Source organism: Gavia stellata, chromosome 2, assembly GCF_030936135.1.
Source record: "Gavia stellata isolate bGavSte3 chromosome 2, bGavSte3.hap2, whole genome shotgun sequence".
Lineage (NCBI taxonomy): Eukaryota > Metazoa > Chordata > Aves > Gaviiformes > Gaviidae > Gavia > Gavia stellata.
In genome coordinates this window covers 61801668-61824010 of record NC_082595.1, presented here as the reverse complement: position 1 = coordinate 61824010, position 22343 = coordinate 61801668, and the positions used below count along the sequence as shown (strand labels likewise).

Below are 22343 nucleotides of genomic sequence, written 5' to 3'. Positions count from 1 at the left end.
TTTTCCATTTTATTAGCACCTTTTCATATATTGAATTTTAGTCATAATTTGCATTTGTTAATTTGTGTCATTGCTTATTAAAGTTGTAGTGCTGAAAAGGATTACCTATTCAGTTATGCTGAATTGCTGTGTTAGCAATTCACTTGGGTTATCATTAATGTCTGCCTGCCATTGTAAATCTGTTTATTCTCTTCAAAAGTACAAAGTTTCTCTTAGATGTATTATTTTTGAGGGCACAATGTTTATGGAAACCTTCTGTTCAGAAACCAAACATAAAAATGCGTAATCTTGAAAACTGTTAGATATCAGATTTTAACATGTTCACTAGCTGATCTTCATTTAGCTTGTGAAGTGCTGTTTTTCCATTTCCAGGCCACGCAGAGCATCAAATATAGGCTTTTCAAGAAATGTTTTGGAATTATATCTCTGGCAATGGCAATTACTTGTTGTGTCTACACATGTAGTTAAAAAGTTTAAAAAAAATGACCTGTAATGGAGGGTTTCAAAACTTGATGGCTAAATTGAATAATGTAACAAGAAACAAAACAACTGTGACTCGAAACGGTGATAATCTTTATAGTTGATTAAATAGACGTCTGTTTTCTGGAACTGATAAACCATAGAAATGTTTCAGATACTTTTTTTTTCTCAAGTTAAGCTTAACTTGAAAAAGAAACTTTAATGAAGAATGCACTTAAAAGCCTAAGCTTACAAATATTCCATTTTATGTCTCTGTTAGCTAAGCTGACAACTTACTAGCACTCTAATCAGTGTCAGTCTGCACTTTACCATTTTCTCATTTGTGAAAATGGATTGTGTATAGTATTGTTCAAAAATACCAGAAGTTTGGGTGAAAAACAGTAGTGTAGGGTATTTTTGTGTGTAAAAGAGTTAATATTTGTAAACTTATATTTTTAGGTGCATTCTTGAGTAAATTCTTGAGTTATTCCCGAATGATTGGATGTTTGGTCAGGGATTTGAATTTTGCTATTTTTTACATCAGCAACTGTAGAGTAGAGAAAAATTGTATCATTGCGGGGGACAGAATCCAAACAGCTAGTTCCTTTCTGTTCACATCTCACAGAAGTTAATAATAAAATGCTTTTATACTTGTGGTCAGGACATAACTTTTCAAAGTTTTTCTTTGACTCTGGAACTTTTTGAACTGAAAGAAAACTATTTTTGTAGTTGACTGACTTACAGTCACATGTGTCTTGTCAGTAAATTCCCTCAGTTTAACTCTGAATCATTAGACATAGTGAAGTATCACATGTGCATTGGGTCCTTGTTATAGTTGACTGACATGATTGTGTAATGTATAAAATAAAAATAGTTTTGTTCAACCTGAAGTTTGTAATTATTTCAGAATTGAGAGCAGGAAGTGTGAAAGCAAGTGTGGGAGCATGTTCTGAACAAATATGATTTATTCTATATTAAGTTTCAACACAGAACAGAACTTAATACCTACATCATTATATGTCCTATAAATATGATGTATTCTCCTAATACATTGTTTTATCTGATGTTATCTTTCAAGAAGCCTTTCCTTTACTTGTTGAACAAATGTCTTGAATAATATTTTTAATAAATTATTTTTATTTAAGAAAAAAACAAACATGCCCAAGCTAAGATTACTATGTATATGAGAAACTTGTTTCGTTTTGCCTGCACTTTCCAAATTTTTTTCAGGTTTAGAAAGAATTTGTTGCTTGAAAGCAAACTTTTCTTTGGATGTTTTTATGGTATCCTTAGCCTGAATCTTTCTTCTCGTGTTCCAGAATGTAGTGCAATCAACAAAAGATGTGTATGGAGTCAATCTTTCAGATGTTCCTTCAGAAGATGATCTCTCAATATATGCTAGGTGAGATAAATTTCCAGTGGTAATCAGTAAAAGATAGTTGGAGCTAGTTAAATACAGCTTGTCAAAGTGCTGCTTTTGTTTAAACTTTTTTAAATTATAGTGATATTTGGATATATATACTCCCGTTTTTAAAATCAAACTGTTTTCCGATGTCTGTGTCAACTCTGATTTTAGTGGAAGTTATGCAGATGTGTCTGAATGCAAAATTTGGAACTTAAATCTAATGAAAGAGGCTTCAATAGAAATACCTGTCACTTAATACAGTCCTAGAAATTAATAAGCAAATTCCATATTAGGAGTGGTTCCATGTTTCTAAGCTATGTAGTCTGTGGTTTTTGCATTTGTCAAATGTTGAATTATGCTAATTCAAATCAGTCGTAAGTGAAATAGCCTCTTCTATAAAAATGCATCCAAAACAACACAAGTTAAGTCTTTTTTAACGTAATGTCTTATTTGTAGAGATATGTGTTAACTGTTACCTTTTACTCAAATTTAAATAGTTGTATGGCTTTTGATGTTCAAGGAAAATTACTTTTCTGCATAATATTAAGCCTTTTTCTTGAAACATCTTGGCCTTTTGAGCTTGAAATAAAAAATTGTGGATTTTATGGGGAGACATCGAGACTAAATCTGGTACAGACTATGAGGAGAAAAGTTGAAAAACATGGTGAGAATAACTCACACTGTAGAATCATGGATATTTAAGTGACAGATATTTGTACTGTAAGTTTCAGGAGAGGGGAAAGTCAATTTGGCCCTTGCCATTATTGGAGTTTCATGAAATAATGACATGCAAATATACGTGGTGTGTGGGGTTGTGTGTGTGTGTGTATATACGCATGGCACTAAGCGTAGTATGTGTGTTAATGTGCTCTTACACACTGCATTTTGAACAGTATCATACTGCCACTTGTTCTTAATAAACGGTTTTGTGAATTCAAACCGTACATACAGGAAATGAATAAGATACAGCATAGTGCAAGACAAGATACAGCTCCTTAGGTGGTCCAGCAAGTTCCCACTCAGTTTCTGCACTTTGAGGTAAACTGCTACAATGTGAGGTAGTATGCTGCACAGCACCTGCAGGCTCTCCTCAGGAGCTGGGAGCTGCTGGCTTACTGTGAGCAGTTGGAGGTAAGAGTTGGTGTGCAAGCATCAAGATATCACCTCCCAGCTCCAACTACACAAAAACTTGTACTTCTCTTCAAGGGTAACTTGGACTTTTGTCCTCTACAAGACAGTTGTCACCACTCCTGCAGGAGCAATGAACTGTCAGCTGCCCAACAGCAATCAGCAAATTAATGGTATGCTTCTCCAACAAAAGGCAGTGACTCCCATTGTATCAGGAATGCTGTTTCTGAATTGCTGTAACCCCATATAGAGTGCTGGCTATGTGTTGCCATTATTAAAAAAATGTGTACTTACGCTATTGTTCTCAAATTCTCTCCTCAATATCACAGAATAACACTGAAGCCAAAAAGAAACTCGTTCAAATCTTCTTTTTTCTTTAATCAGACATTATTTTGAACCTTCTGAAATTTTTTTAACTCAAACCAAAACTGAACTAGAATAATTTCAGCTGTAGATAAACTAAAACTGAACAGAAAAGTTACTTATTCAGTTCCCTGGTGGAGGAGATTCTTTCCTAAACTGCAATCTTTTTTTTTCCTTTTTTTTTTTTTAAAAAGTAGTCAGAATAATGGGAATTCAGTACTGGGGATCAGTTGGAGAAATTTAGATCCAAACTGAAGACCCTCTTAGTTCCTAAAGGCTTATAATGCTGTTACAAAGAGAGCAATTGCTTATGCAAGACACCAGGAGTGCAAATAAATTACATTTGCTTAATAAACCAATATTTCAAACACCTGCTGAGAATGTAGAATTAACGGAGTTTGAGAAAAGGGATGTCAGAAAACTACATGTCATCTCAGAAAAACATTGCGTGTATATTGAAGTGAATACTTGTGAGGCATGCATTGAAATGGGCTTGTGTGCGTTTGTTTTTAATTTCTAATGTGTAATAGCAGTGATTACCTTGTTATATTTGAAACCTTTCCAGTTTGAGAGGGAAGTTTTAATTCACTATGGTATCTTCTTCTCATTTGGTGATATGTGATGATTAATCCTGACTTGGTTCATTAATCCTCTCAAAGCATTTTTTTTTTCTTTTTAAAGTCTTTTCCTGTTAATTTTTCTTCAGGGGTAGCTATTTCTTTTGCACTCTTTAGTTCTTTGAAATTCCCATTTCTACCTATTTCCTACATGCTGAGTAGTTTGAAGATAGTACACTTGAATAGGATTGAGGAGGATGTTTCCCATTATATCTGAGATTTTTAACTTCACCTGTGCCTCTAACTGTGGTTCTTTATTTTAACCACTAGAAAATGGATGCCAGTTTGACAATTACTCTTTGGTATACCAGATAGTTATTGTTGTTCTGCAAATGGCCCAGTGCGAGCTGGTGTCTACTATGAGTCACTTTGTGCAGATGAACAGCTCTGTGATAACATCAAGAATTGCAGCTACTTCCCGTTTTATCATTTTTCAGGATGGGCTAACATTCAGTCTGTTGTTACAGTAGTACTGTAAACTCCATGGGGGCTTTGAAGTTCCCTATTCATATCCTTTTCAAGACAAAAAAACCTTGCATTTATTTCATTTCCCTCAAACAATGCAGGTTTTATAAAATATAACAATTACAAATTCTGTACCTCTTTTAGCTAACAAGACATAGTGCTATTTATAGTCTGATGTGCTGATTTATGTGCAAAGTATAGATTTTACCGACATCCTTTATTACAGTGTACTTCATTTGAGAATAGTAGCAATTTATTTCACAGTATGATTATAGTTCTCACTTCAAGTCTTTTTCTATTATTGTAGTAAGGGAAATCGATATGTAAGATCCTGACTCTACTTGACATCGTTAGATGTGTTACATATTTTTTTCTTTTTTAGCATCAGGGACTCACAGATTTAAAGTACCTCAGGTTGAGTTACTTTGTCAGCTGATCTATATTAAGTATATATGCAAATGAAACAAAAAGTAATTTGAATCTGTTCAGCCCATTTTCACTGATGGCTGAGATCATTTGTATTAATTCTCATCAAAATAGAAATCGCAGAACTACAGACTGGTAGAAGTTGGAAGGGACAGGATGTCCCTCAAATAATTTGAGAATGTATACTGCAGATCAACTGCGTGTGGAGTTTTATTGATGTCTGGTAACGTGCTTGTGTAAATTTAGGTTTTGTTTGTTTCAGAATATTGGATAATCTGAAGCAATTAATAAAAATACTTACACCTTTAGTTTGCTTTTATTTTTTTAAGCTTGTTTCAATAGCAAGCTCCTGCACTAGAAGATCTTAATTATCTTTATTTCCACTTACAATTCTATTATTTATAAATGTAATTATTTATTCCTTCAACATCCAAAGTGATGTCACATGTTTCTGAGGCTTTTTTTTACAGTATAGAATCTGAATGGAGCAGAAAGAAGTCACAATAAGTTGTGTAAGAATGTATTGTTCCTTTGTCTTCTGTACATTCCTCCATGCAATTGCTTTTGCACTGTTAATTGTCCCGTTAAAATGTAGTAAATAGTTCTGAAATAGACTAAGACGACTATTTTTAAGCCAAATGGAAGCTAAATATTAAAAAAACCGTGCTGCATCAGAAAATTAAAGTGTTAACATTCTGTTTTCAGTAGCACAGATGTTGTTGGAGAGTGAACAAATTGAGTTCAAGTGTGAGATAACTACATACACATATACTGAAACCCTCTGACTTTTCCTCTTAGACTGAGTGGATAAGATTAGTGATTAACTGTTTTGGTTTTTTTTAATTTTGCTCCAATTCATTGTCAAGAAAAAAGCCATAACAGTATTTTGCATCTTCAGGATCTTCCAGCAAATATTTGGAGATGGGGTAGTTCTCCCAAAAGGCTGTACTTGGAAATAAGTGAGCTGGACTGACAGTGTTTCGGCTGAATGAACTGGATTGAATTTGGCTGAGGACTGACTTAAATCTGAAACTTGAGAGACTTTCTATCTCTTCTGTTGACTTTTCCCATAGGCTATTCATCTGACTGACTGCTTTGAAAAAGACATAGGAAGTTGACTGTAGTGGGCTGCCTATTTCATAGGAGCAGAGGCCTGTTTCTATCCTATGACATACTAGATGACACCAATTAATAGGCAAATCTTTTTCAAGCTAAAAGAAGCTGCTGAGTTCTCACATGCACCCCTTGCAAAGTTTTAAAAATCTCTCTTGTTTACGAGAGAGGTAGTTCATGATCAGTGACGTATGTAACATGACTTAGAGAGTCATTTTTTTGGTATAATTTTCTTTCATTTGCTGAATTTTGGGGGATAGTTCTTTTACTTCCTTTGATTTATTCTCCTATCTACTGCTTTTCCCAGGTTTGTTCAGCTGGGACAGAGTCAGCATAAACAAGACAAGAGCAGCCAGCAATTTTGCTCAAAACACCACTTGGATAGGGTTACAAATTTGTAAGTACTCTTTTTCTTTTTCCCATTTCTTTCTGCTTTTGTCATTAGACCTGAAAAATCATCAGGTAAATTTGATGTTAAATTGTTTGAGGGTCATACTTCCGTTGCTTTTACTGCTGTCATGGTTTAGTCCCAACCGGCAGCTAATCACCACACAGCTGCTCGCTCACTCCCCTTCCTCAGCTGGACAGGAGAGAGAAAATATGATGAAAGGCTCATAGGTCAAGACAAGGACATAGGGAGATCACTCACCAATTACCATCATGGGCAAAACAGACTCGACTTGGGGAAATTAGTTTAATTTATCACCAATCAAAATCAGAGTAGGATAATGAGAAATAAACCCAAATCTTAAAAACACCTTCCCCCCACCCCTCCCTTCTTCCTGGGCTCAACTTCACTCCTGATTTTCTCTACGTCCTTCCCCTGAGCAGCACAAGGGGACAGGGAATGGGGGTTGTGGTCAGTTCATCACACATTGTTTCTGCCGCTCCTTCCTCCTCACACTCTTCCCCTGCTCCAGCGTGGGGTCCCTCCCATGGGAGACAGTTCTCCACGAACTTCTCCAATGTGGGCTCTTCCCACGGGCTGCAGTTCTTCATGAACTGCTCCAGCGTGGGTCCTTTCCACAGGGTGCAGTTGTTCAGGAACAGACTGCTCCAACATGGGTCCCCCGTGGGGTCACAAGTCCTGCCAGCAAACCTGCTCCAGCGTGGGCTCCTCTCTCCATGGGTCCACAGGTCCTGCCAGGAGCCTGCTCCAGCATGGGTTTCCCACAGGGTCACAGCCTCCTTCAGGCATCCACCTGCTCCTGCATGGGGTCCTCCACGGGCTGCAGATGGATATCTGCTCCACCATGGACCTCCATGGGCTGCAGTGGGACAACCTGCTTCACCATGGTCTTCACCACGGGCTGCAGGGGAATCTCTGCTCCAGCGCCTGGAGCCTCTCCTCCCCCTCCTTCTTCACTGACCTTGGTGTCTGTAAAGTTATTTCTCTCACGTATTCTCACTCCTCTCTTCCCCGGCTGCCGTTTCCCAGTTTTTCCCCCCTTCTTAAATACGTTATCGCAGAGGCGCGACCACTGTTGCTGATTAGCTCAGCCTTAGCCAGTGGCAGGTCCGTCTTGGAGCCGGCTGGCATTGGCTCTATCAGACATAGGGGAAGTTTCTAGCAGCTTCTCACAGAAGCCACCCCTGTAGCCCCCCCTGCTACCAAAACGTTGCCATGCAAACCCAGTGCAACTGCATAAAGGGATTCAATGCATAGCATGAAGAATTACGTTCCTACTTCTCCCTTGTAACTTAAAAAAGTGGTTTGTTTTTTGGTTGGGTTTTTTTTGGTGGGTGTTTTTTTGTTTTTGTAGTGCCAAGGTTTTTGTATTCAAAATTCTTAGCAGTCATGAGTTATCAGAACACAAAGTGCTGAAACTACTAAGTTTAAAAGGCAATTTCTTCTCACTATGATTGCTTTTGAAAGAGATAGTTTGAAAGGGATTGGTTGACCTGCATTAAAAAAACATTCAAAGTTGCAACTCACATCTTTAGTGGTAAAACACTGGAATAAGCTGCCCAGGGAAGTCATGGAGTCACCATCACTGGAGGTGTTCAAGGAACGTGTGGACGTGGCATTGTGGGACATGGTTTAATGGGCATGGTGATGTTAGTTGATGGTTGGACTTGATGATCTTACAGGTCTTTTCCAACCTTAGTGATTTCTGTTATTTTAGTGTGTGGTTATCTGAATTTATTTGTTCTGAGAAGGCTATGAGTGCCCTGTATTTGTTTTAGTGGATATTTGAGGAGTCTTGAGAGGTCAAATGGGATATTTTTATATTTTTATTTTTCTGGTGAGCAGCATGGTGCTGGAGAGAGTAAGGTAAAGTGGGAATTGATTCCTGCTTTGTTTTGTGCACTCAATGCCCGTCTGTGTCACTGAAGTCAGAGGCTCTATACTAGCTTTGATCAGTATGCAGAGTGTTTTAACTGAAAAAAAGAGCATCTTGAATCTTGCATAGATGTTATTTTAACAGTTAGTCTGCTACATTTTCCTCAGAAGTATTTCCTTGGGTTTTTTTGGTTGTCTGCTCTTTGTTACAAACTGGTTCTATGCATTTGTAAGTGATACTTTGAGCTGATGAGACAATTGTTTTAAACAGTTCATTTGTTACAGTAGATACATTTTGCATCTTCTTCCAAATAGGTAAGTAATTGATGGTAGGTTATAAGGGAAGATGAAGCTCTGAGTGCTTTTTGTCAATGAAACACTTGAATACTTTAACCCCAAAAGGTTACTGTGGGAGCCATATATTCAACAAAGCCAATTGTGATGGGATGGTAGGAGGATTGCTCTCCAGGGATATCTGCCACATGGAACAACTTCTGTGTATTCTCTTGTGAATAGAGTAACTTTCCATTACTATGAAAAATAACATTAAAATGACAATAGGTGCACATGTTTAATTTACACTGAAATAAGGAATTTAGCTGTTTATGATTATGGATTGATTATTGCTGTACAAGAATGGCCTCTAGTGATAGGCCAAATCATTTGAATCTTTTCTTAGTACTAGTATAAAAAAGGTTCATGATATAATCCAAATACACTATTATTGAAGCAGGTCTTGGAATTTAGATGATTGACTCCTGAATTCCCAGTTGACATCTTCCTGTACTGTAAGCAGCTTAAAGTTTCACCAAGGCAGGTTTTCATTTACTTTTGTCTCTGGGGTACATGATATCTTATCTAACAGCACGGCCACTCCATTGAACTGCAGACCTCTACTGCAATCCATTGATTTCAGAAGCCTCAGCTTTGTTTTGTGCACTGGCTCTAGTCCATTCCCTCCATGCTGATAAAGTGAGGGAACCTCGAACATAGCACTGACCCAAGTAGAGATAGAGACTGGGGGTGTCTCAGTGGGGCTGAGGGAGCAGGATAACGTGAAACTATTGTGTATGAGACGATTTGTCTCATAAATTGTGCTTAAATTTGTCTCAAATTTGTGCTTAGTCATTTGGTATTATATGAATTTAAAGTGATGATGCCACCGTGCATGGTTTATCATTAGTAAGCTTATACTTTGTAGGTGAATGTGCCTGTAGTTTTACAGTAAAATATATCTGATGGGTATCAAAATAGTAAGTTAGGTTGGCAAGCTGTAAAACTGGTTTTAAAAACAAAAGAGCAACCCTGAATGTTTTGAAGGGAAATGCTTATTAAGAAATTATTTTATAATAATAGGAAGACTTTTGCTGTTAACGAAGGTGATTGCTTTTATGTAATTGCAAAACCTCCCAGCGTGTTTGACAGTGTAGGAGATAAAACATTCCTTTCTTGCCCCCTTAGAGTAAATTATTCCCCATGCTATGCTGCTGTAAAATGAACACATTAAAGAGAGTCTATACATATAACTCTGGTAGGTTTTGGGTAGTCAGATGTTCATTTTTCTCCTTTCCCAAGTGTGATTTCCATGTGTTTCGGAATAGTGGAAGTGTAAAAGTCATAGAGCACACAAATCCGTGCCTTCTGTCACTCCTCCTCTTGAAGTCATGTAGATCATCTTTCTCTGCCAGTTCTACCAAACATGCTGCTCTGTGCAGATCTGAGAGGAAACAGGGTATGTTATAGTTGGTAACTTTTTTCTGAAAGTATATCTTTATACAACTTAAAAAATTTCTTTAGCTTTTGTTCTGCAACTTTTTAAAAACATTTAAATACTGTGGACAGTGACAGATTGTTATTTCAAGAAAAGTCATAAATGTAGCCATTCTTTAAAGGCATGTTGTTCAATTCTGAAACAAGGAAGCTTTCACTTACTGAATTTGAATTGCTGCTCTGAATCAGAAATTTCCTTGGAGAATACTAACTTTTTAGAGATAAAATAGTGTGAACATACTATACTCAAGATTAGGTCGAGAGAGAGGGTTTTCAGTAATAGCAGCTGAGGCACATCTTGCACTTGTTGGACTGTATATTTCTTTGTTTCTCAAGGAGCACTTGAAGAAATTGAGAAATTATGGTAAGTTGTATTAATTTGATGTTAGGTGCATTTTAAATTGAAATAAATCTGGCAAATTTGATTCTACAGCAGTTCCTTTTAGATACAAATGCAATTAAACCCCAGTCCTTTTCATAGTAAAATGAAGTACTCAGTCTAAAACTTTGGTTTCTCATCAGCAGTGAGATATAATTTAGGCTTAGGTTAGTTGCTGTCATTTTCACACTTTTCAAGAAAATACTTTTTTATATCCTTTTTCGATCTTAAAAAAAAAAAAAAACCACCCACACCTCACAACCTTAAATGTTGTGGCCACTTTTATCAAATATATAAAGCCAATACAAAAAGAAATATTTCTTACTTTTACAGTGTCACTTCAGTGATATTTATGAACTTGAATATGCATTGTAGAAATTCTGAAGAGAAGCTTCTGGCTTAAATTTAGAAACTGTAAGTATAAATTAGAAGAAAAAAATGGATACTTGAACAGGGACTACAGTGATGCAGTGAAATAATACTGAAGAGGAGTGGAGAATGTGGAAGGATATTGAAGTTCCTCTTCATTCATAGAAATTCCATGAAGGAAAAAAGGGTAGAATTTTAGTTAGAGCTAAACAGAGCTGGACTGCTTTTAACACAATCTGTTATCATGTATGTAAAGAGAGACTTTGAGTACTGTAGTATAATTACTGTCGGCTGACACAGTGCACTTGTTCCTAGTTCCCTAGTACTCATTGCAGTGTGTTATAAATAATATTGTAGAAAAATACACTTTCACTCACTTTCCAAATGTACTTCTTACATCTAGGAGTACAAGAAATTTGATTCCCTCCTGAACAGGGAATTGAGTGTTTTGATTCACTGGAGCATTTCTGGAGAAGAGTGCTGTACCTGTGCCCGTTGTGGCCTATGCAATATAGCAACAATGCTTGTGCACCAACTTTAATTCATCTATAGGTATCTATTCTCCTGTTCGTTTTTGTGGGGCACTGATCATGCTCAAGCAGGAGAACACTTTAGTGAGTGATAATCTGCAGCATGGTCCAGGGCTATGTTCTCCTTAAATACTTGAAAAACATACCCTATCTTCAGAGATATATTGTATAGTCCATGTTTTCAAAAGTCCCCTTGATGTTAAATGTGTAATCTTTCTTTTTTTTTTTTAATCAAGACTACCTAGATTCTGCTTGTCATCCAAGTATTGATCAAACGTGACTCAAACTGAGTAGCAACTAACTATCTACAAGTTAGCAGCTAACTATGTACAAGTAGTATATGGGCTTCTTTACTGTTTGTTTCTGTGTATATGCATATTATATACATTATTTTCTCATCAAGATAAAAGTAATGAAGCAAATTTCAGTGAACAACGGGGCACTCTATATTTTCCATTTTTGTTAATGAAAGCCTTTACTGGAGTATTTTTAATCTATAATGCCACTTTAAAATATAAAAGTAAAAATAGAGCAGTATGTTTTCTAATTTTAATGAAGTGTTTTACAACCCTAGTTACTTTTGAAAGCTGTTACCTCAGTTTACAGCAATTCTTTTGTACATTCAGTACTTCCATATGACTTTGTTTAGTATAAGGTCTATTTCTTGGAGGATTAGATTAAAAATAGTTTTATATTTGTAAACATGGCATTATCACTGCTTTATAACTACTAAAGAAAAGGTTGATACTGAACTTGTCATCTTTCTGTGTATTCACATCCTAGGAGTTCTTGGGGGGTTCCTTATGTTGAAAGGCAGAAGTAAATGAATAAAGGATGTTTAGAGTGTTAAGTATATTTATTTTTTACATTAAATCCATGCAAAATAGCTAAATAGTTTCTTGACACTGCTGTGGAAACAGTGAATCAAAAGGCGTTCATAATTAGTCAACAAGCAACTTTGCAAATTACAAGTTATCTTGGTTTCTCAAGCGTGTTGATAGTTTCACAGTACAGTGCTTTTTTTGCATGCTCTCCACTTCAAATACGCACCCCAATATGTTGCTTCACATAAACTTCAGTGAAAGCAGTTCTTCATAAATAGGAAATTGTTATGAATTTTCATGGAAAATATAGGTGAAGAAAGTGTTTATATTCTGTTATCTGTTTACACTAAGCTTGAATCACAAAGGTCTGTTAATCTAGTTGCTGTCTTCTCCTGATAAGGTGGCAGTCAAGCTTTCCTTTTTTAAAAAAAAATACATATTCTGCACTTCAATAGAGCACCTTTTTGCGAGACAATCCTTTGTCAGAGCAACATCTAGTCTTCAGCAAAGTTTTTTGTCCTCAATCTCCCCTTTCAAATCTCCCAGAAGGGTCTGAATAGATGCTGTGTTTTTACCTACAACTCATTTTATTTCTTCCTTTTCTTGGAAGCAGGATAGCTATGCCTCTTAATTAAAACAAGCACTGCTTCAGCTCCTTGGAGATGTAAATATCTGAGTTAAACTGGGAGTCATCTACCTTACTTCCCTCCTTAACTAAAAAATCTTTGCCTCTGTGATGGATGAAATTCTTTCCTGTTTGGTGGTTATTTGGATTAATTTTGCTTTTAAATGTCCTGTACTGGATCTTATATTCTTTAACAGCTGTATATTAAGAAGCATATATGATCTAAACCTCTGTATATCTCTAAATAAAATGAAAGTATGTGGCTCACTATTATCTTGATTCAGAGCAGAGATGAGGATAATTAGCCACTTTGGGTTAACTGATCCAACATAGAGGTGTTACAACAACTTTAGTTTCTCTTGTTCTTTTGACTCACATATATCCACTGTTCTGGTATTCTAAAAATAGTCTTCCTCACTTAATTTGAATCTTTCCTCTTTTTGACTCTCAGTATTTAAACAAAGCACTTCTGTGATTCTCCAGCATTTATTGCCCGTGAGAATTCTTTTGAAATTTACTGGCCAGGCTGTTTATAAATTATCTGGATTTTGTCTTCCATCTGAAGATAAAAGATTGCCCTTCATTGGGATTCTGAATAGCTTTAGCACTGTCTATGTGCTTATCCCTTGCAAAATGGCTTGACTAAGCTGACTGCTACTGACAGTATTTTCATTTTATATTCTGGGGAAGTGGTTTTAAAGTCATTATGGACACTTCCCCTGAAAGCATTTGTTACTTCATGTTGGCTGGAAAAGACAGAAGAGTATCAGAAATCAACACCACATAAACTGAATTATTTTGTCATTTTGGGCTTGAATGCTCTGTTTGCTTTTAGTCACACATCTCAAAGAATACTACTGCAAAAGGTCTGGGGAAAAACAATAGTATGATCAGAATTGTAGGATTCTCCAGAAAAGAGCTGGCTAGGGACTGAAGGAAGTAAGTCCATGTCATGATGGTTTATAAAATGCTCTACTGAAGTTTGACAGGTGAAATACTTTGGTATTATGTTTTAAGTCACAGCATGACTGAATTTGATGGGAGAAGTTAGCAAAATAGCTGAGCCAATTCTAACAGCTCATTGCTACCAAAAGGGGGAGGTCCTGCTCTTTCCTTCCTTCCTTACCACATATTTTTTCAGTTACTTGTACAAGCTTTGCTGCTTGTTATAGCGCTCCATAAATCAGTTCACCTCATCAGTCTGCAGCAAACTAATTCAGCAGAAAAAGCAAATAGCTTCCTGGTAGATTAATGAGATTATTTAGACCCGTGAAGGTTCCAGCTATCACTAGGGCCAGCAAAGAAGAGACAGCCACGGGGTCAAACACAGCAGAACTTTCTTATGTGGCTGGTGACAATTTGTTAGATTGGCTCAGTCATCTTGCATAGCACCCTTTTGACAGGCTGGGGAGCAGAGCATGAGCTTTTTCCAGGGGTCTTGGGAATATGGTTAGAACTCCTTGTGATTCAGATCGCCATGTATGTAGGAAGAATTCTCTTTTTCCCATTCATCTGTTCTATCAATATTGAGCTCTGAGCTTTTAAAATGGAAAAAGCTCATGTGCCTAGCATTTTTGGTAGAGTTGTCAACTGAGATGCTGAATACTATTTTAACAATAAAACTGTTACTGTTCATCTGCCTCATACTGATGTAGATCATAATTTTCATTTATTGATGTCTGTTGTCCACCTGGTTTAGCATTTCTGTATGTCATGTATTAAAAGGATAATGCAGTCCTCTCACATGACTAGAAAAAAAACATTTTGAGTTTCATAACTGGTCTTAGATTTTTTTTTTAATGTGTCAAAATACATTCTGTTCTGTTATTAAATTTCCCTTTTTCCAAATTTTAAATAAAAGAACTATTGTATCTTCTACTACAGTGATCACTGTTAAAATGCTTCAGAAGTTTGTGGCTGGAAGCTTGGTTTTATAATTTTATTTTGGGGTTAGTGGGCTGGTGTTTCTCACTTTTGCCTATGAAGTCTCATTTTGATCCTAATGTCAGCAGCACTGAAATGATATCCTCTAAAAATGTGACCATAACAAATTCCTGTGAAATATGACAGTAAATCTAGTTATTTCTACATTGTATGTTATGGTTTTTTTGAATTTGAGATTTTGTAGTATTAACAGTCTCTAGCGAAAATCAGAAAGTACTAAACTATACGCCACCTTAGATCATCTACTTTTAGACTTTTTAACGAAAATTCTCAGGACCCTTCTTCAACCTGTCCTTCTGTCTTCTCTGTGAAGTGATAAATTTATGTTCATCAATTTAAGAGAACTGTCTTCCTCAAGTAATCCTATTTGAAAAAGTAAGTCTATGCTTTTCCATTCCAAAAAGAAACACAATATTCCTCTTTCTTTCTTTCTTTTTTTTTGGTGAGTTCTTTTGATGCTTGTTTTGTTTTATACTGTACTATCCCTAGGTTCGTTTACGTGTTCGATCTTTAAATTTTGAATTAGTTTGTGGTCAGCATAAATCATCCCTACTTTAAAAGATTTATCTTTCCTCAGAGATCACCTTTCTGTATCAGATGTTCTGACCTTCTCTCATATGCCTTCTGTCTGCGCTGTAGAGAAGCTGCTTCTAATTTGGATTGTAAAATGCTCATTTAGATGTATATGTGTGTAAAGAGAGTCTCTTCTTTCTCTAACCTTTGAAACTGTACTTGCCGTTAGAATTTCAGGGGAGTGTTGTGGGACCTGGATGCAGTCCAGGTTTTGCTGTTGGTCAGTTCTGTAAGATACAAGTTCCAGTATTATTGGACAGAGACAGTTTCCTGGTTTTCAGTCCTCTGCACTCAAAAGAATGTGACTGAAACTTTGGGTGTTGGTGTCTAAGGCAGGAAAATTCTGTAGAAGGCTCTTTCAGGAGCACAGCAAGCGATTTAAAGGGATACCATTTATGGGGGGGGACCCCAAACAAAAACTCTGGATTTGCCAGAGTTTTGTAGGTCAGATATATTTGCTTAGGATTCAAACAGGGCAACAGAGTACCTTTTGTTTCCTTTAGATATACCTTAGAGACTTGAGGAGAACCAATCACTTTTGAAACAAATGCAGTGGCTTTCTGGTGACTGCTATATTTCTGAGAGCTAAGCACATCACCATGCACTTTTCCTTCAAAGCATGGAACATCTTTGTTGTAACTGAAGATTTTAGCTATACCTTTTACTGTAGAGAGAATGCTACTCTTGGTGAAACCGTAACACCATGAAGCCTGTTCACAAGTGGGATGAAATTAACTGTGCGTTGCATGTCAAGGGTGCTCTCCTTCATGACATGGTGTTTACATTCCTATCTATGTAACTTTCATTGGGAGGCCATAGAGCTACAGGTCTCTAGGGAGATCTAATAGCCAAGTCATAAATAATGTGCTCTCCTTCATGACTCTGTTGTAAGATATTAAACTTATTAAGTAGATCAGACTTTTACATGAATAAAGTTAAAGAAATTAATTAAATGACTGGATAATACAAGCACTCTACAAATAGTTACAGCTTAATATAGGGTTATTAATCAAAATTGGCATGCATGGACATGCGGTTCTTTCAATATATTTTTATCATGTTGAAGCAAGTTGGTGGAAAATTGAGATTTAGTTACTAAATGCTCAAAATGAAATACACTTTGCTGTCCAGTTTCCATTGTGCCTCAGGAAATTACTTTTGACTCATTAACACTTCAGAAATGTCATGTCTTTAGAAACAAATCAATAAATAGCGAAGGCATCAAATTAGTGTTATGGCTTTGTTTTGGTTTTTTACTTAATTGTTCACTTGCTAGTGGACTAGACAGGCCAGCTACATTTGAGTAAGTGATGTCTTTTGGTGTTAGGTAGTGACATTGGTAAGTTAGTACAGCGTGCCAGAGTCTCAGCTTGAATGCTTTAAACTAGATAAGTATCTGCGGAAGCTGTGGGTGCTTTGAAAAGCAATCTGCTTTTAACGCATCTAGATATAAAACTATATCTGACTAATGTTTGGTACCAGTTCTGAAAACACCCCCTTAATGTTTTATAATAAACTAGAAGAATGTGATAGTGATAATGAGAAGAAACTATCACTCTGTTGGGGAAAAAAATAGAAAAGGTTAAATATGATAGAATTTCCATACTATTATTTATATGGTTTACCCACAAAAACTAAAACAAAACACTGATTTGGTGAGAGCATAATAGCAGAGGTTGGAATCTTCAGAAGAGTTTCAACTCTTTTGAAGTAAGAGTTATTCAAGGAGCGTGTGGATGTGGCATTGTGGGATGTGGCTTGATGGGCATGGTGCTGTGTGGTGTGGGTGGGTTGTTTTGGTGTGGGTTGTGGTGTGTTTTGTGGTTTGTGGGTGGTTTTGGTTTTTTGTGGGTTTTTGGTTTGGTTTTGGTTTTTTTTATGGTTGGACTTGATGATCTTACAGGTCTTTTCCAACCTTAGTGATTCTGTGATTTTGTGTTGTTTAAGAAAAGCATAAAAATGGCAAGCATTTAGGAAATTTTATCCTAATCATACAGGCAGGCAACTTGCTTACATTTTTAGTATTTGTTTACATTCCACTGTAGTGTCACAGAATTCTAAGGCTAAGAAGCCTAAACAGGAATTGTAATACAATCTAAAACAAGGAAAATTAAAAATGTATTCTATGCAGTAAGGCTTCAGTTTTTGCAGACTCTTTAGCTTTACTTTCTTCTCTAATTCTAGAATGGCCAAATGTTTCTATGACATAACCTAGCAAATTCTGTGTACATCATGGTAAGATGTAACTTGGTTTTAAGTATGCAGCCAAACTCTGTGGGTGACCAGTGGTTTTATTGTCTCAAATTCAGTAGTATACCTGTAAAGTAATTCTATCATTGCAGTCAAAGTATAATCAACTGAATGTATTGCTATGTAAAATGGAAAAATACAAATTGAAATATGAAAATGAAAAAGACTACTTTAATATGGAAATATTTTTATTTTATATGCCATATTTCAGTTGTAGTGGAATATTAGGCATACTATATTACATAACATGTTTCAGTCATAAGACTAACAAACCGTCATGTGATGAAACATCCAAAATCTGACATTTTAATAAAATAAAAGGCTACAAAATAAGGGAGCAAGTTTTGCGGCAGTTTTAATAGAGATCCTGGTTTAGAAACAGTGTCAAACTTTACTTTATGCTCATAATGCAACTAGAAGATTATTACTGCATTTCATTTATAGAAGGGCTCTGCCGTTGTTTGAGTGTTCCAGTTATTCAAAGGCATCATTCCTTGGTTTTTTTCCCTTTAAAAGAGGAGATTATACACAGAAAAATAACTTCTTGTCACATGAAGAGCACCCAGATAGTGAGTCATGACTGCGGCTTCTGTGGACTATGGCAACTATGCTAATATCTATGAGTCTTCATTGCATTTGGGCTGGTCAGTGTTCACTTCTGGAAATAGTGAGCTTTGACAGTAGGTTGCTGCTGTGATTTCTTACCTGAGAAGTTTTGAGCCCAAAAATATGTGCATATGCTCATATAATATTTAACAATAGCATTCTGACTGTTTTTCAGCTCCTAGCACTGGCTACTATTCCAACATGCTATTATGTAAAGTATTTAGAAGGTCTGTCTTCAGTAGCTAAAATAGTAGATGACAAATGAAAAGCTAGTTAAAAAAAAATCTCAGGTATTAAATGTGGTTTTGGTCCTCAGTGCGTTATCAAAGAGGATGGAGAAGACCTTGGAACTCTGCATAAATGGCAAGGTGACAAGGTTGATCAGAAAATAACTACTGTATGAGGAGAGGTGAAGTACACTTGGTTGTATGACAGTGATGTGGAGGCAGCAAACAGAGAATGGCTGTTCACCATTTCTCCCAATGTAAGAATTATGAGCAACCAAGGCCTATGATAAAAAAAAATGAAAAGAACGTCACATCAGACATAAGTAATGGAACTTATTCCCACAGGATTCTGTAAGTGTCAGATACTAGAAAAAACAGTGAAAACCTATGGAAATTACTTTTCATGAAACAGTAGTCTAGTTTCAAATTTTGCCTGAGGTAGATCCTAAATCCTCAAATACAGGAGGATATACTGGAGAAGGCATTGTTAAATACCTGTTCTGTTTTAATAATCTGTCCCCAAAAATTGCTGCTAGCTACTCAGTGAGACAGGTTAATTGGCCCCATGAAAATATGGTTCAACCTAGAAGTAAAGATCTGATGTAGAAAAGTGTTCAGTGTATGTGGTGGTAGGAAAGTGAGTCTCTAGAATTGAAATTTTTCTTGTATGGAATACTTGGGCAGCTTTGTTTATACAGAGTATAAAGCAGCGGTATTTAGGTAGCTAGCTAGAAAGTAAAGTAGCTTTTCCAGCTGAAATAGGAGCTAAAAATGTGTGAAACTGATGATTTGGAGAATTCTTTAAAACACGTATGTCACTTTTTTCATAATTGAAATAAATTATTTCTCCTGTTTAGCATTTATAGGTGCATTGTATCCACTGTTCTAGATAATCATAGTTCTGTCAGATTGTTTTTCCTTGGAGTTCATTTCAAACTTTGATTTCCTCTAAATCTCAAACAGTATTGACAGAAGGAGAAGTTAATGCATAGGTTACCTTCAGATGGCAATGTGTTAGGCACTGAATGTTCTGTTGTGGAATCCAAACTGGTCTGCTATCACCCAGGTTAAACATCTGTGCTGGCTTTGGCTGGGATAGAGTTAATTTTCTTCATAGTAGCTAGTATGGGGCTATGTTTTGGATTTGTGCTGGAAACAGTGTTGACAATACAGGGATGTTTTCGTTACTGCTGAGCAGTGTTTACGCAGAGTCAAGGCCTTTTCTGCTTCTCACACCACCCACCAGCAAATAGACTGGGGGTGCACAAGAAGTTGGGAGGGGACGCAGCCAGAACAGCTGACCCCAACTGACCAAAGGGATATTCCATACCATATGACATCATGCTCAGCATATAAAGCTGGGGGAAGAAGGAGGAAGTGGGGGACTTTCGGAGTGACAGCGTTTGTCTTCCCAAGTAACTGTTACACATAATGGAGCCCTGCTTTCCTGGAGATGGCTGAACACCTGCCTGCCCATGGGAAGTAGTGAATGAATTCCTTGCTTTGCTTTGCTTTGCTTGCGTGCACGGCTTTTGCTTTACCTATTAAACTGTCTTTATCTCAACCCATGAGTTTTCTTACTTTTACTCTTCTGATTCTCTCCCCCATCCCACCGAGGAGGAGTGAGTGAGCGGCTGCGTGGTGCTTAATTGCTGGCTGGGGTTAAACCACAACATCATCTATACTGTTCAACGCTGGGAGTATTTTATGACTAAATTACTAAAATATTGCTGGGAAATGTACATAGTATATTTATGAATACAGCTTTCAAAATAGCTACAGTGCTTTAAAATGAAAGTGATTTACCCCACAATACTTTTAGTGTTTATTAATTTATTATGTATTGAGTATAAATAGTTTTGTTGCTACCTTGCATTTGATTGTGGAGAACACATTACTACTGAAGTGTTTCACAGAATCACAGAATGATAGTTTGGCTTAGAACTGTAGAATATTATAAATTGGAAAGGACCTTGGAGGTCATCTGATCCAGGAGGAAGACCAAATTAGATGAAGTTGCTCAGGGCCACGTACCCTTTCATTTTGGTCATCCTTAAGGAGGGAGGTTCCACAGCCCCTCTGAGCAACCCGTTCCAGTGTTCAACCGCCCTCACAGTGGAAAAAAGTTCCCTTATGTCTAATCAGAATGTCCTATGTTGCAATTTGTATTCCCTTTTTGAAATTTGTCTTTTAATCATGCACTCCAAGAAGAGTCTGGCTTTACACTATCTATACCCTCCCATTAGGTAGTTGCTGACAGCAGTAAGGTCCCCTTTAGCTTCTCTTTTCTGGGCTGGACAAACCCATTGCTTGCAGCCTCTCTTCATATGCCATGTGCTCCAGCTCTCTAATCATCTTGGTGACCTTTGCTGGATTTGTCCAAGTATTTCATTGTACGTCTTGTACTGGAGGGCCCAAGAGTGGGCACAGTTCTCCAAACGTGGTAGCTCAAGCCCTGAATAGAGGGACACAATCGCTTTACTTGACCTGTTGGCTATTCAGTTTTCAAGAGCTGCAGTTAAAAGACCAGCGACCAGCTTCTGCTTCATGAGTGAGTCTGATTTACAACAGTGCTTAGAAAAGGTCTGATGTACTCAGGTTCTTATAAACTTTCAAACTACATGTTTTTCTCATAAGATGAGTAGGTTTAAATGTTAGGATTCAAAGATAGCATTTATGGTACAAAGCTATTTAAAAAATATTTTCATAAAATATTAGCTGTCCCAGTGTACAGAGTGCTTTTGCTGGTAATAAGTTGACTGTTCCCTGATAATTAGATTAATTTCTTATCTGATAAATCCTTTCTATATGTTGGTTCAGAATATAATCACTTGCTTGTTATAATTGCTACTAAGTGGATAGCTCAATACAGTTTTCCTGTTATCTGCTATAATGCATGGCACAGATCTGTTTCAGCTTGGATACTTACTGACTGTAGCAGATCTGAGGAAGGATGAAGAAATGAGGACAGAGTAGAGGGAAGTGAGAAAGTATTCTGTAATGTGATTAGTGACAACTTACCTAATTACCCTACTTGGAAAGCTGGGTCTTATCAGGTCTGCAGTAGTGTTAAAAATCTAGGTAAATGAATTATCTAGTGGGAAGCTGCCCTTTCATTGACTCTCATACATATTTCAAGGAAAAGAAATACTCTTCTCTCTCTGTGGAAAATTTTTACCTAAAATTCTAAATATTCTGTGTGTTTGATTTTTTTCCAGAATACCCATCTCCTCCTTTTCTCAAGACAATATTTATGAAGTCCAGCCTCCAAGAGCTGATAGGAAATCAATAGACATTTTTCATGCACACATTCAGGCTGGAAGAGGAAACATGCAGCCACTGGGAAAAGATGACTTCCTCATGTACAGAGAGTACATTCGAAACAGATACTTGTAAACAGAAGCTGGATTCTCCTGCCAAGTCTACTGTACTGATAGGTCATAAAATAATTTTGAAAGGAAACCTAGTTTTGTATTTTGCAGTAATAAATGTATTATCTAACATTTCTATGTACTATGCTTTATTATTATACACTTACAGTATTGTGCTTTACAGGAAAGAAGTGATTTAATATCTGTTCTTCAGCTGAAAGAGAAAGTGTATCTTAAGAGACTAAGTGAATAATCAGAGCACCTACAGTCACTGAAGAGTGTGTAGCAATTTGTGGCAAAGAAAATATCGCATCTTTAGGTTTTATATTAATTTCTTGCATTGTTATGTTTGCTAGTAAAGTTGAAGTGATTTGTACATAAGAATCAGAAGATAATACTTTTCTTCCTCTTTGTTCCACGACAGCAAACAATCTTTTTTTACAACAGACTGTTGTCTGATATTTCTTGAGATTTTTAGCAAACTGAGTGCTAAAATGACTGCTTGTAATTTCGTGCTTTCTTAAGCAAAAGTGAAAAATGTGTGGCTTATTTCAAAATCAAAATTTGCATCTAGACTAACAGACTTTGTAACTCTAATTTGTGTCAAAACTAATC

General features: G+C 36.6%; 1 protein-coding gene across 2 annotated transcripts in view; it reads left to right on the top strand.

The window, feature by feature from the left end:
* The window catches only part of FIG4 (FIG4 phosphoinositide 5-phosphatase), a 76667-nt gene extending 54535 nt beyond the window's left edge, over nt 1-22132 (top strand). For both annotated transcript variants that reach the window (XM_059833169.1, XM_059833177.1), the window contains exons 21-23: nt 1779-1861; nt 6284-6373; nt 21576-22132. In XM_059833169.1, the coding sequence (XP_059689152.1) occupies nt 1779-1861; nt 6284-6373; nt 21576-21753 (351 nt within the window). In that variant the 3' untranslated portion in view covers nt 21754-22132. The remainder of the gene's footprint in view (nt 1-1778; nt 1862-6283; nt 6374-21575) is intronic.
* The last annotated feature ends 211 nt before the right edge of the window (nt 22133-22343 follow it).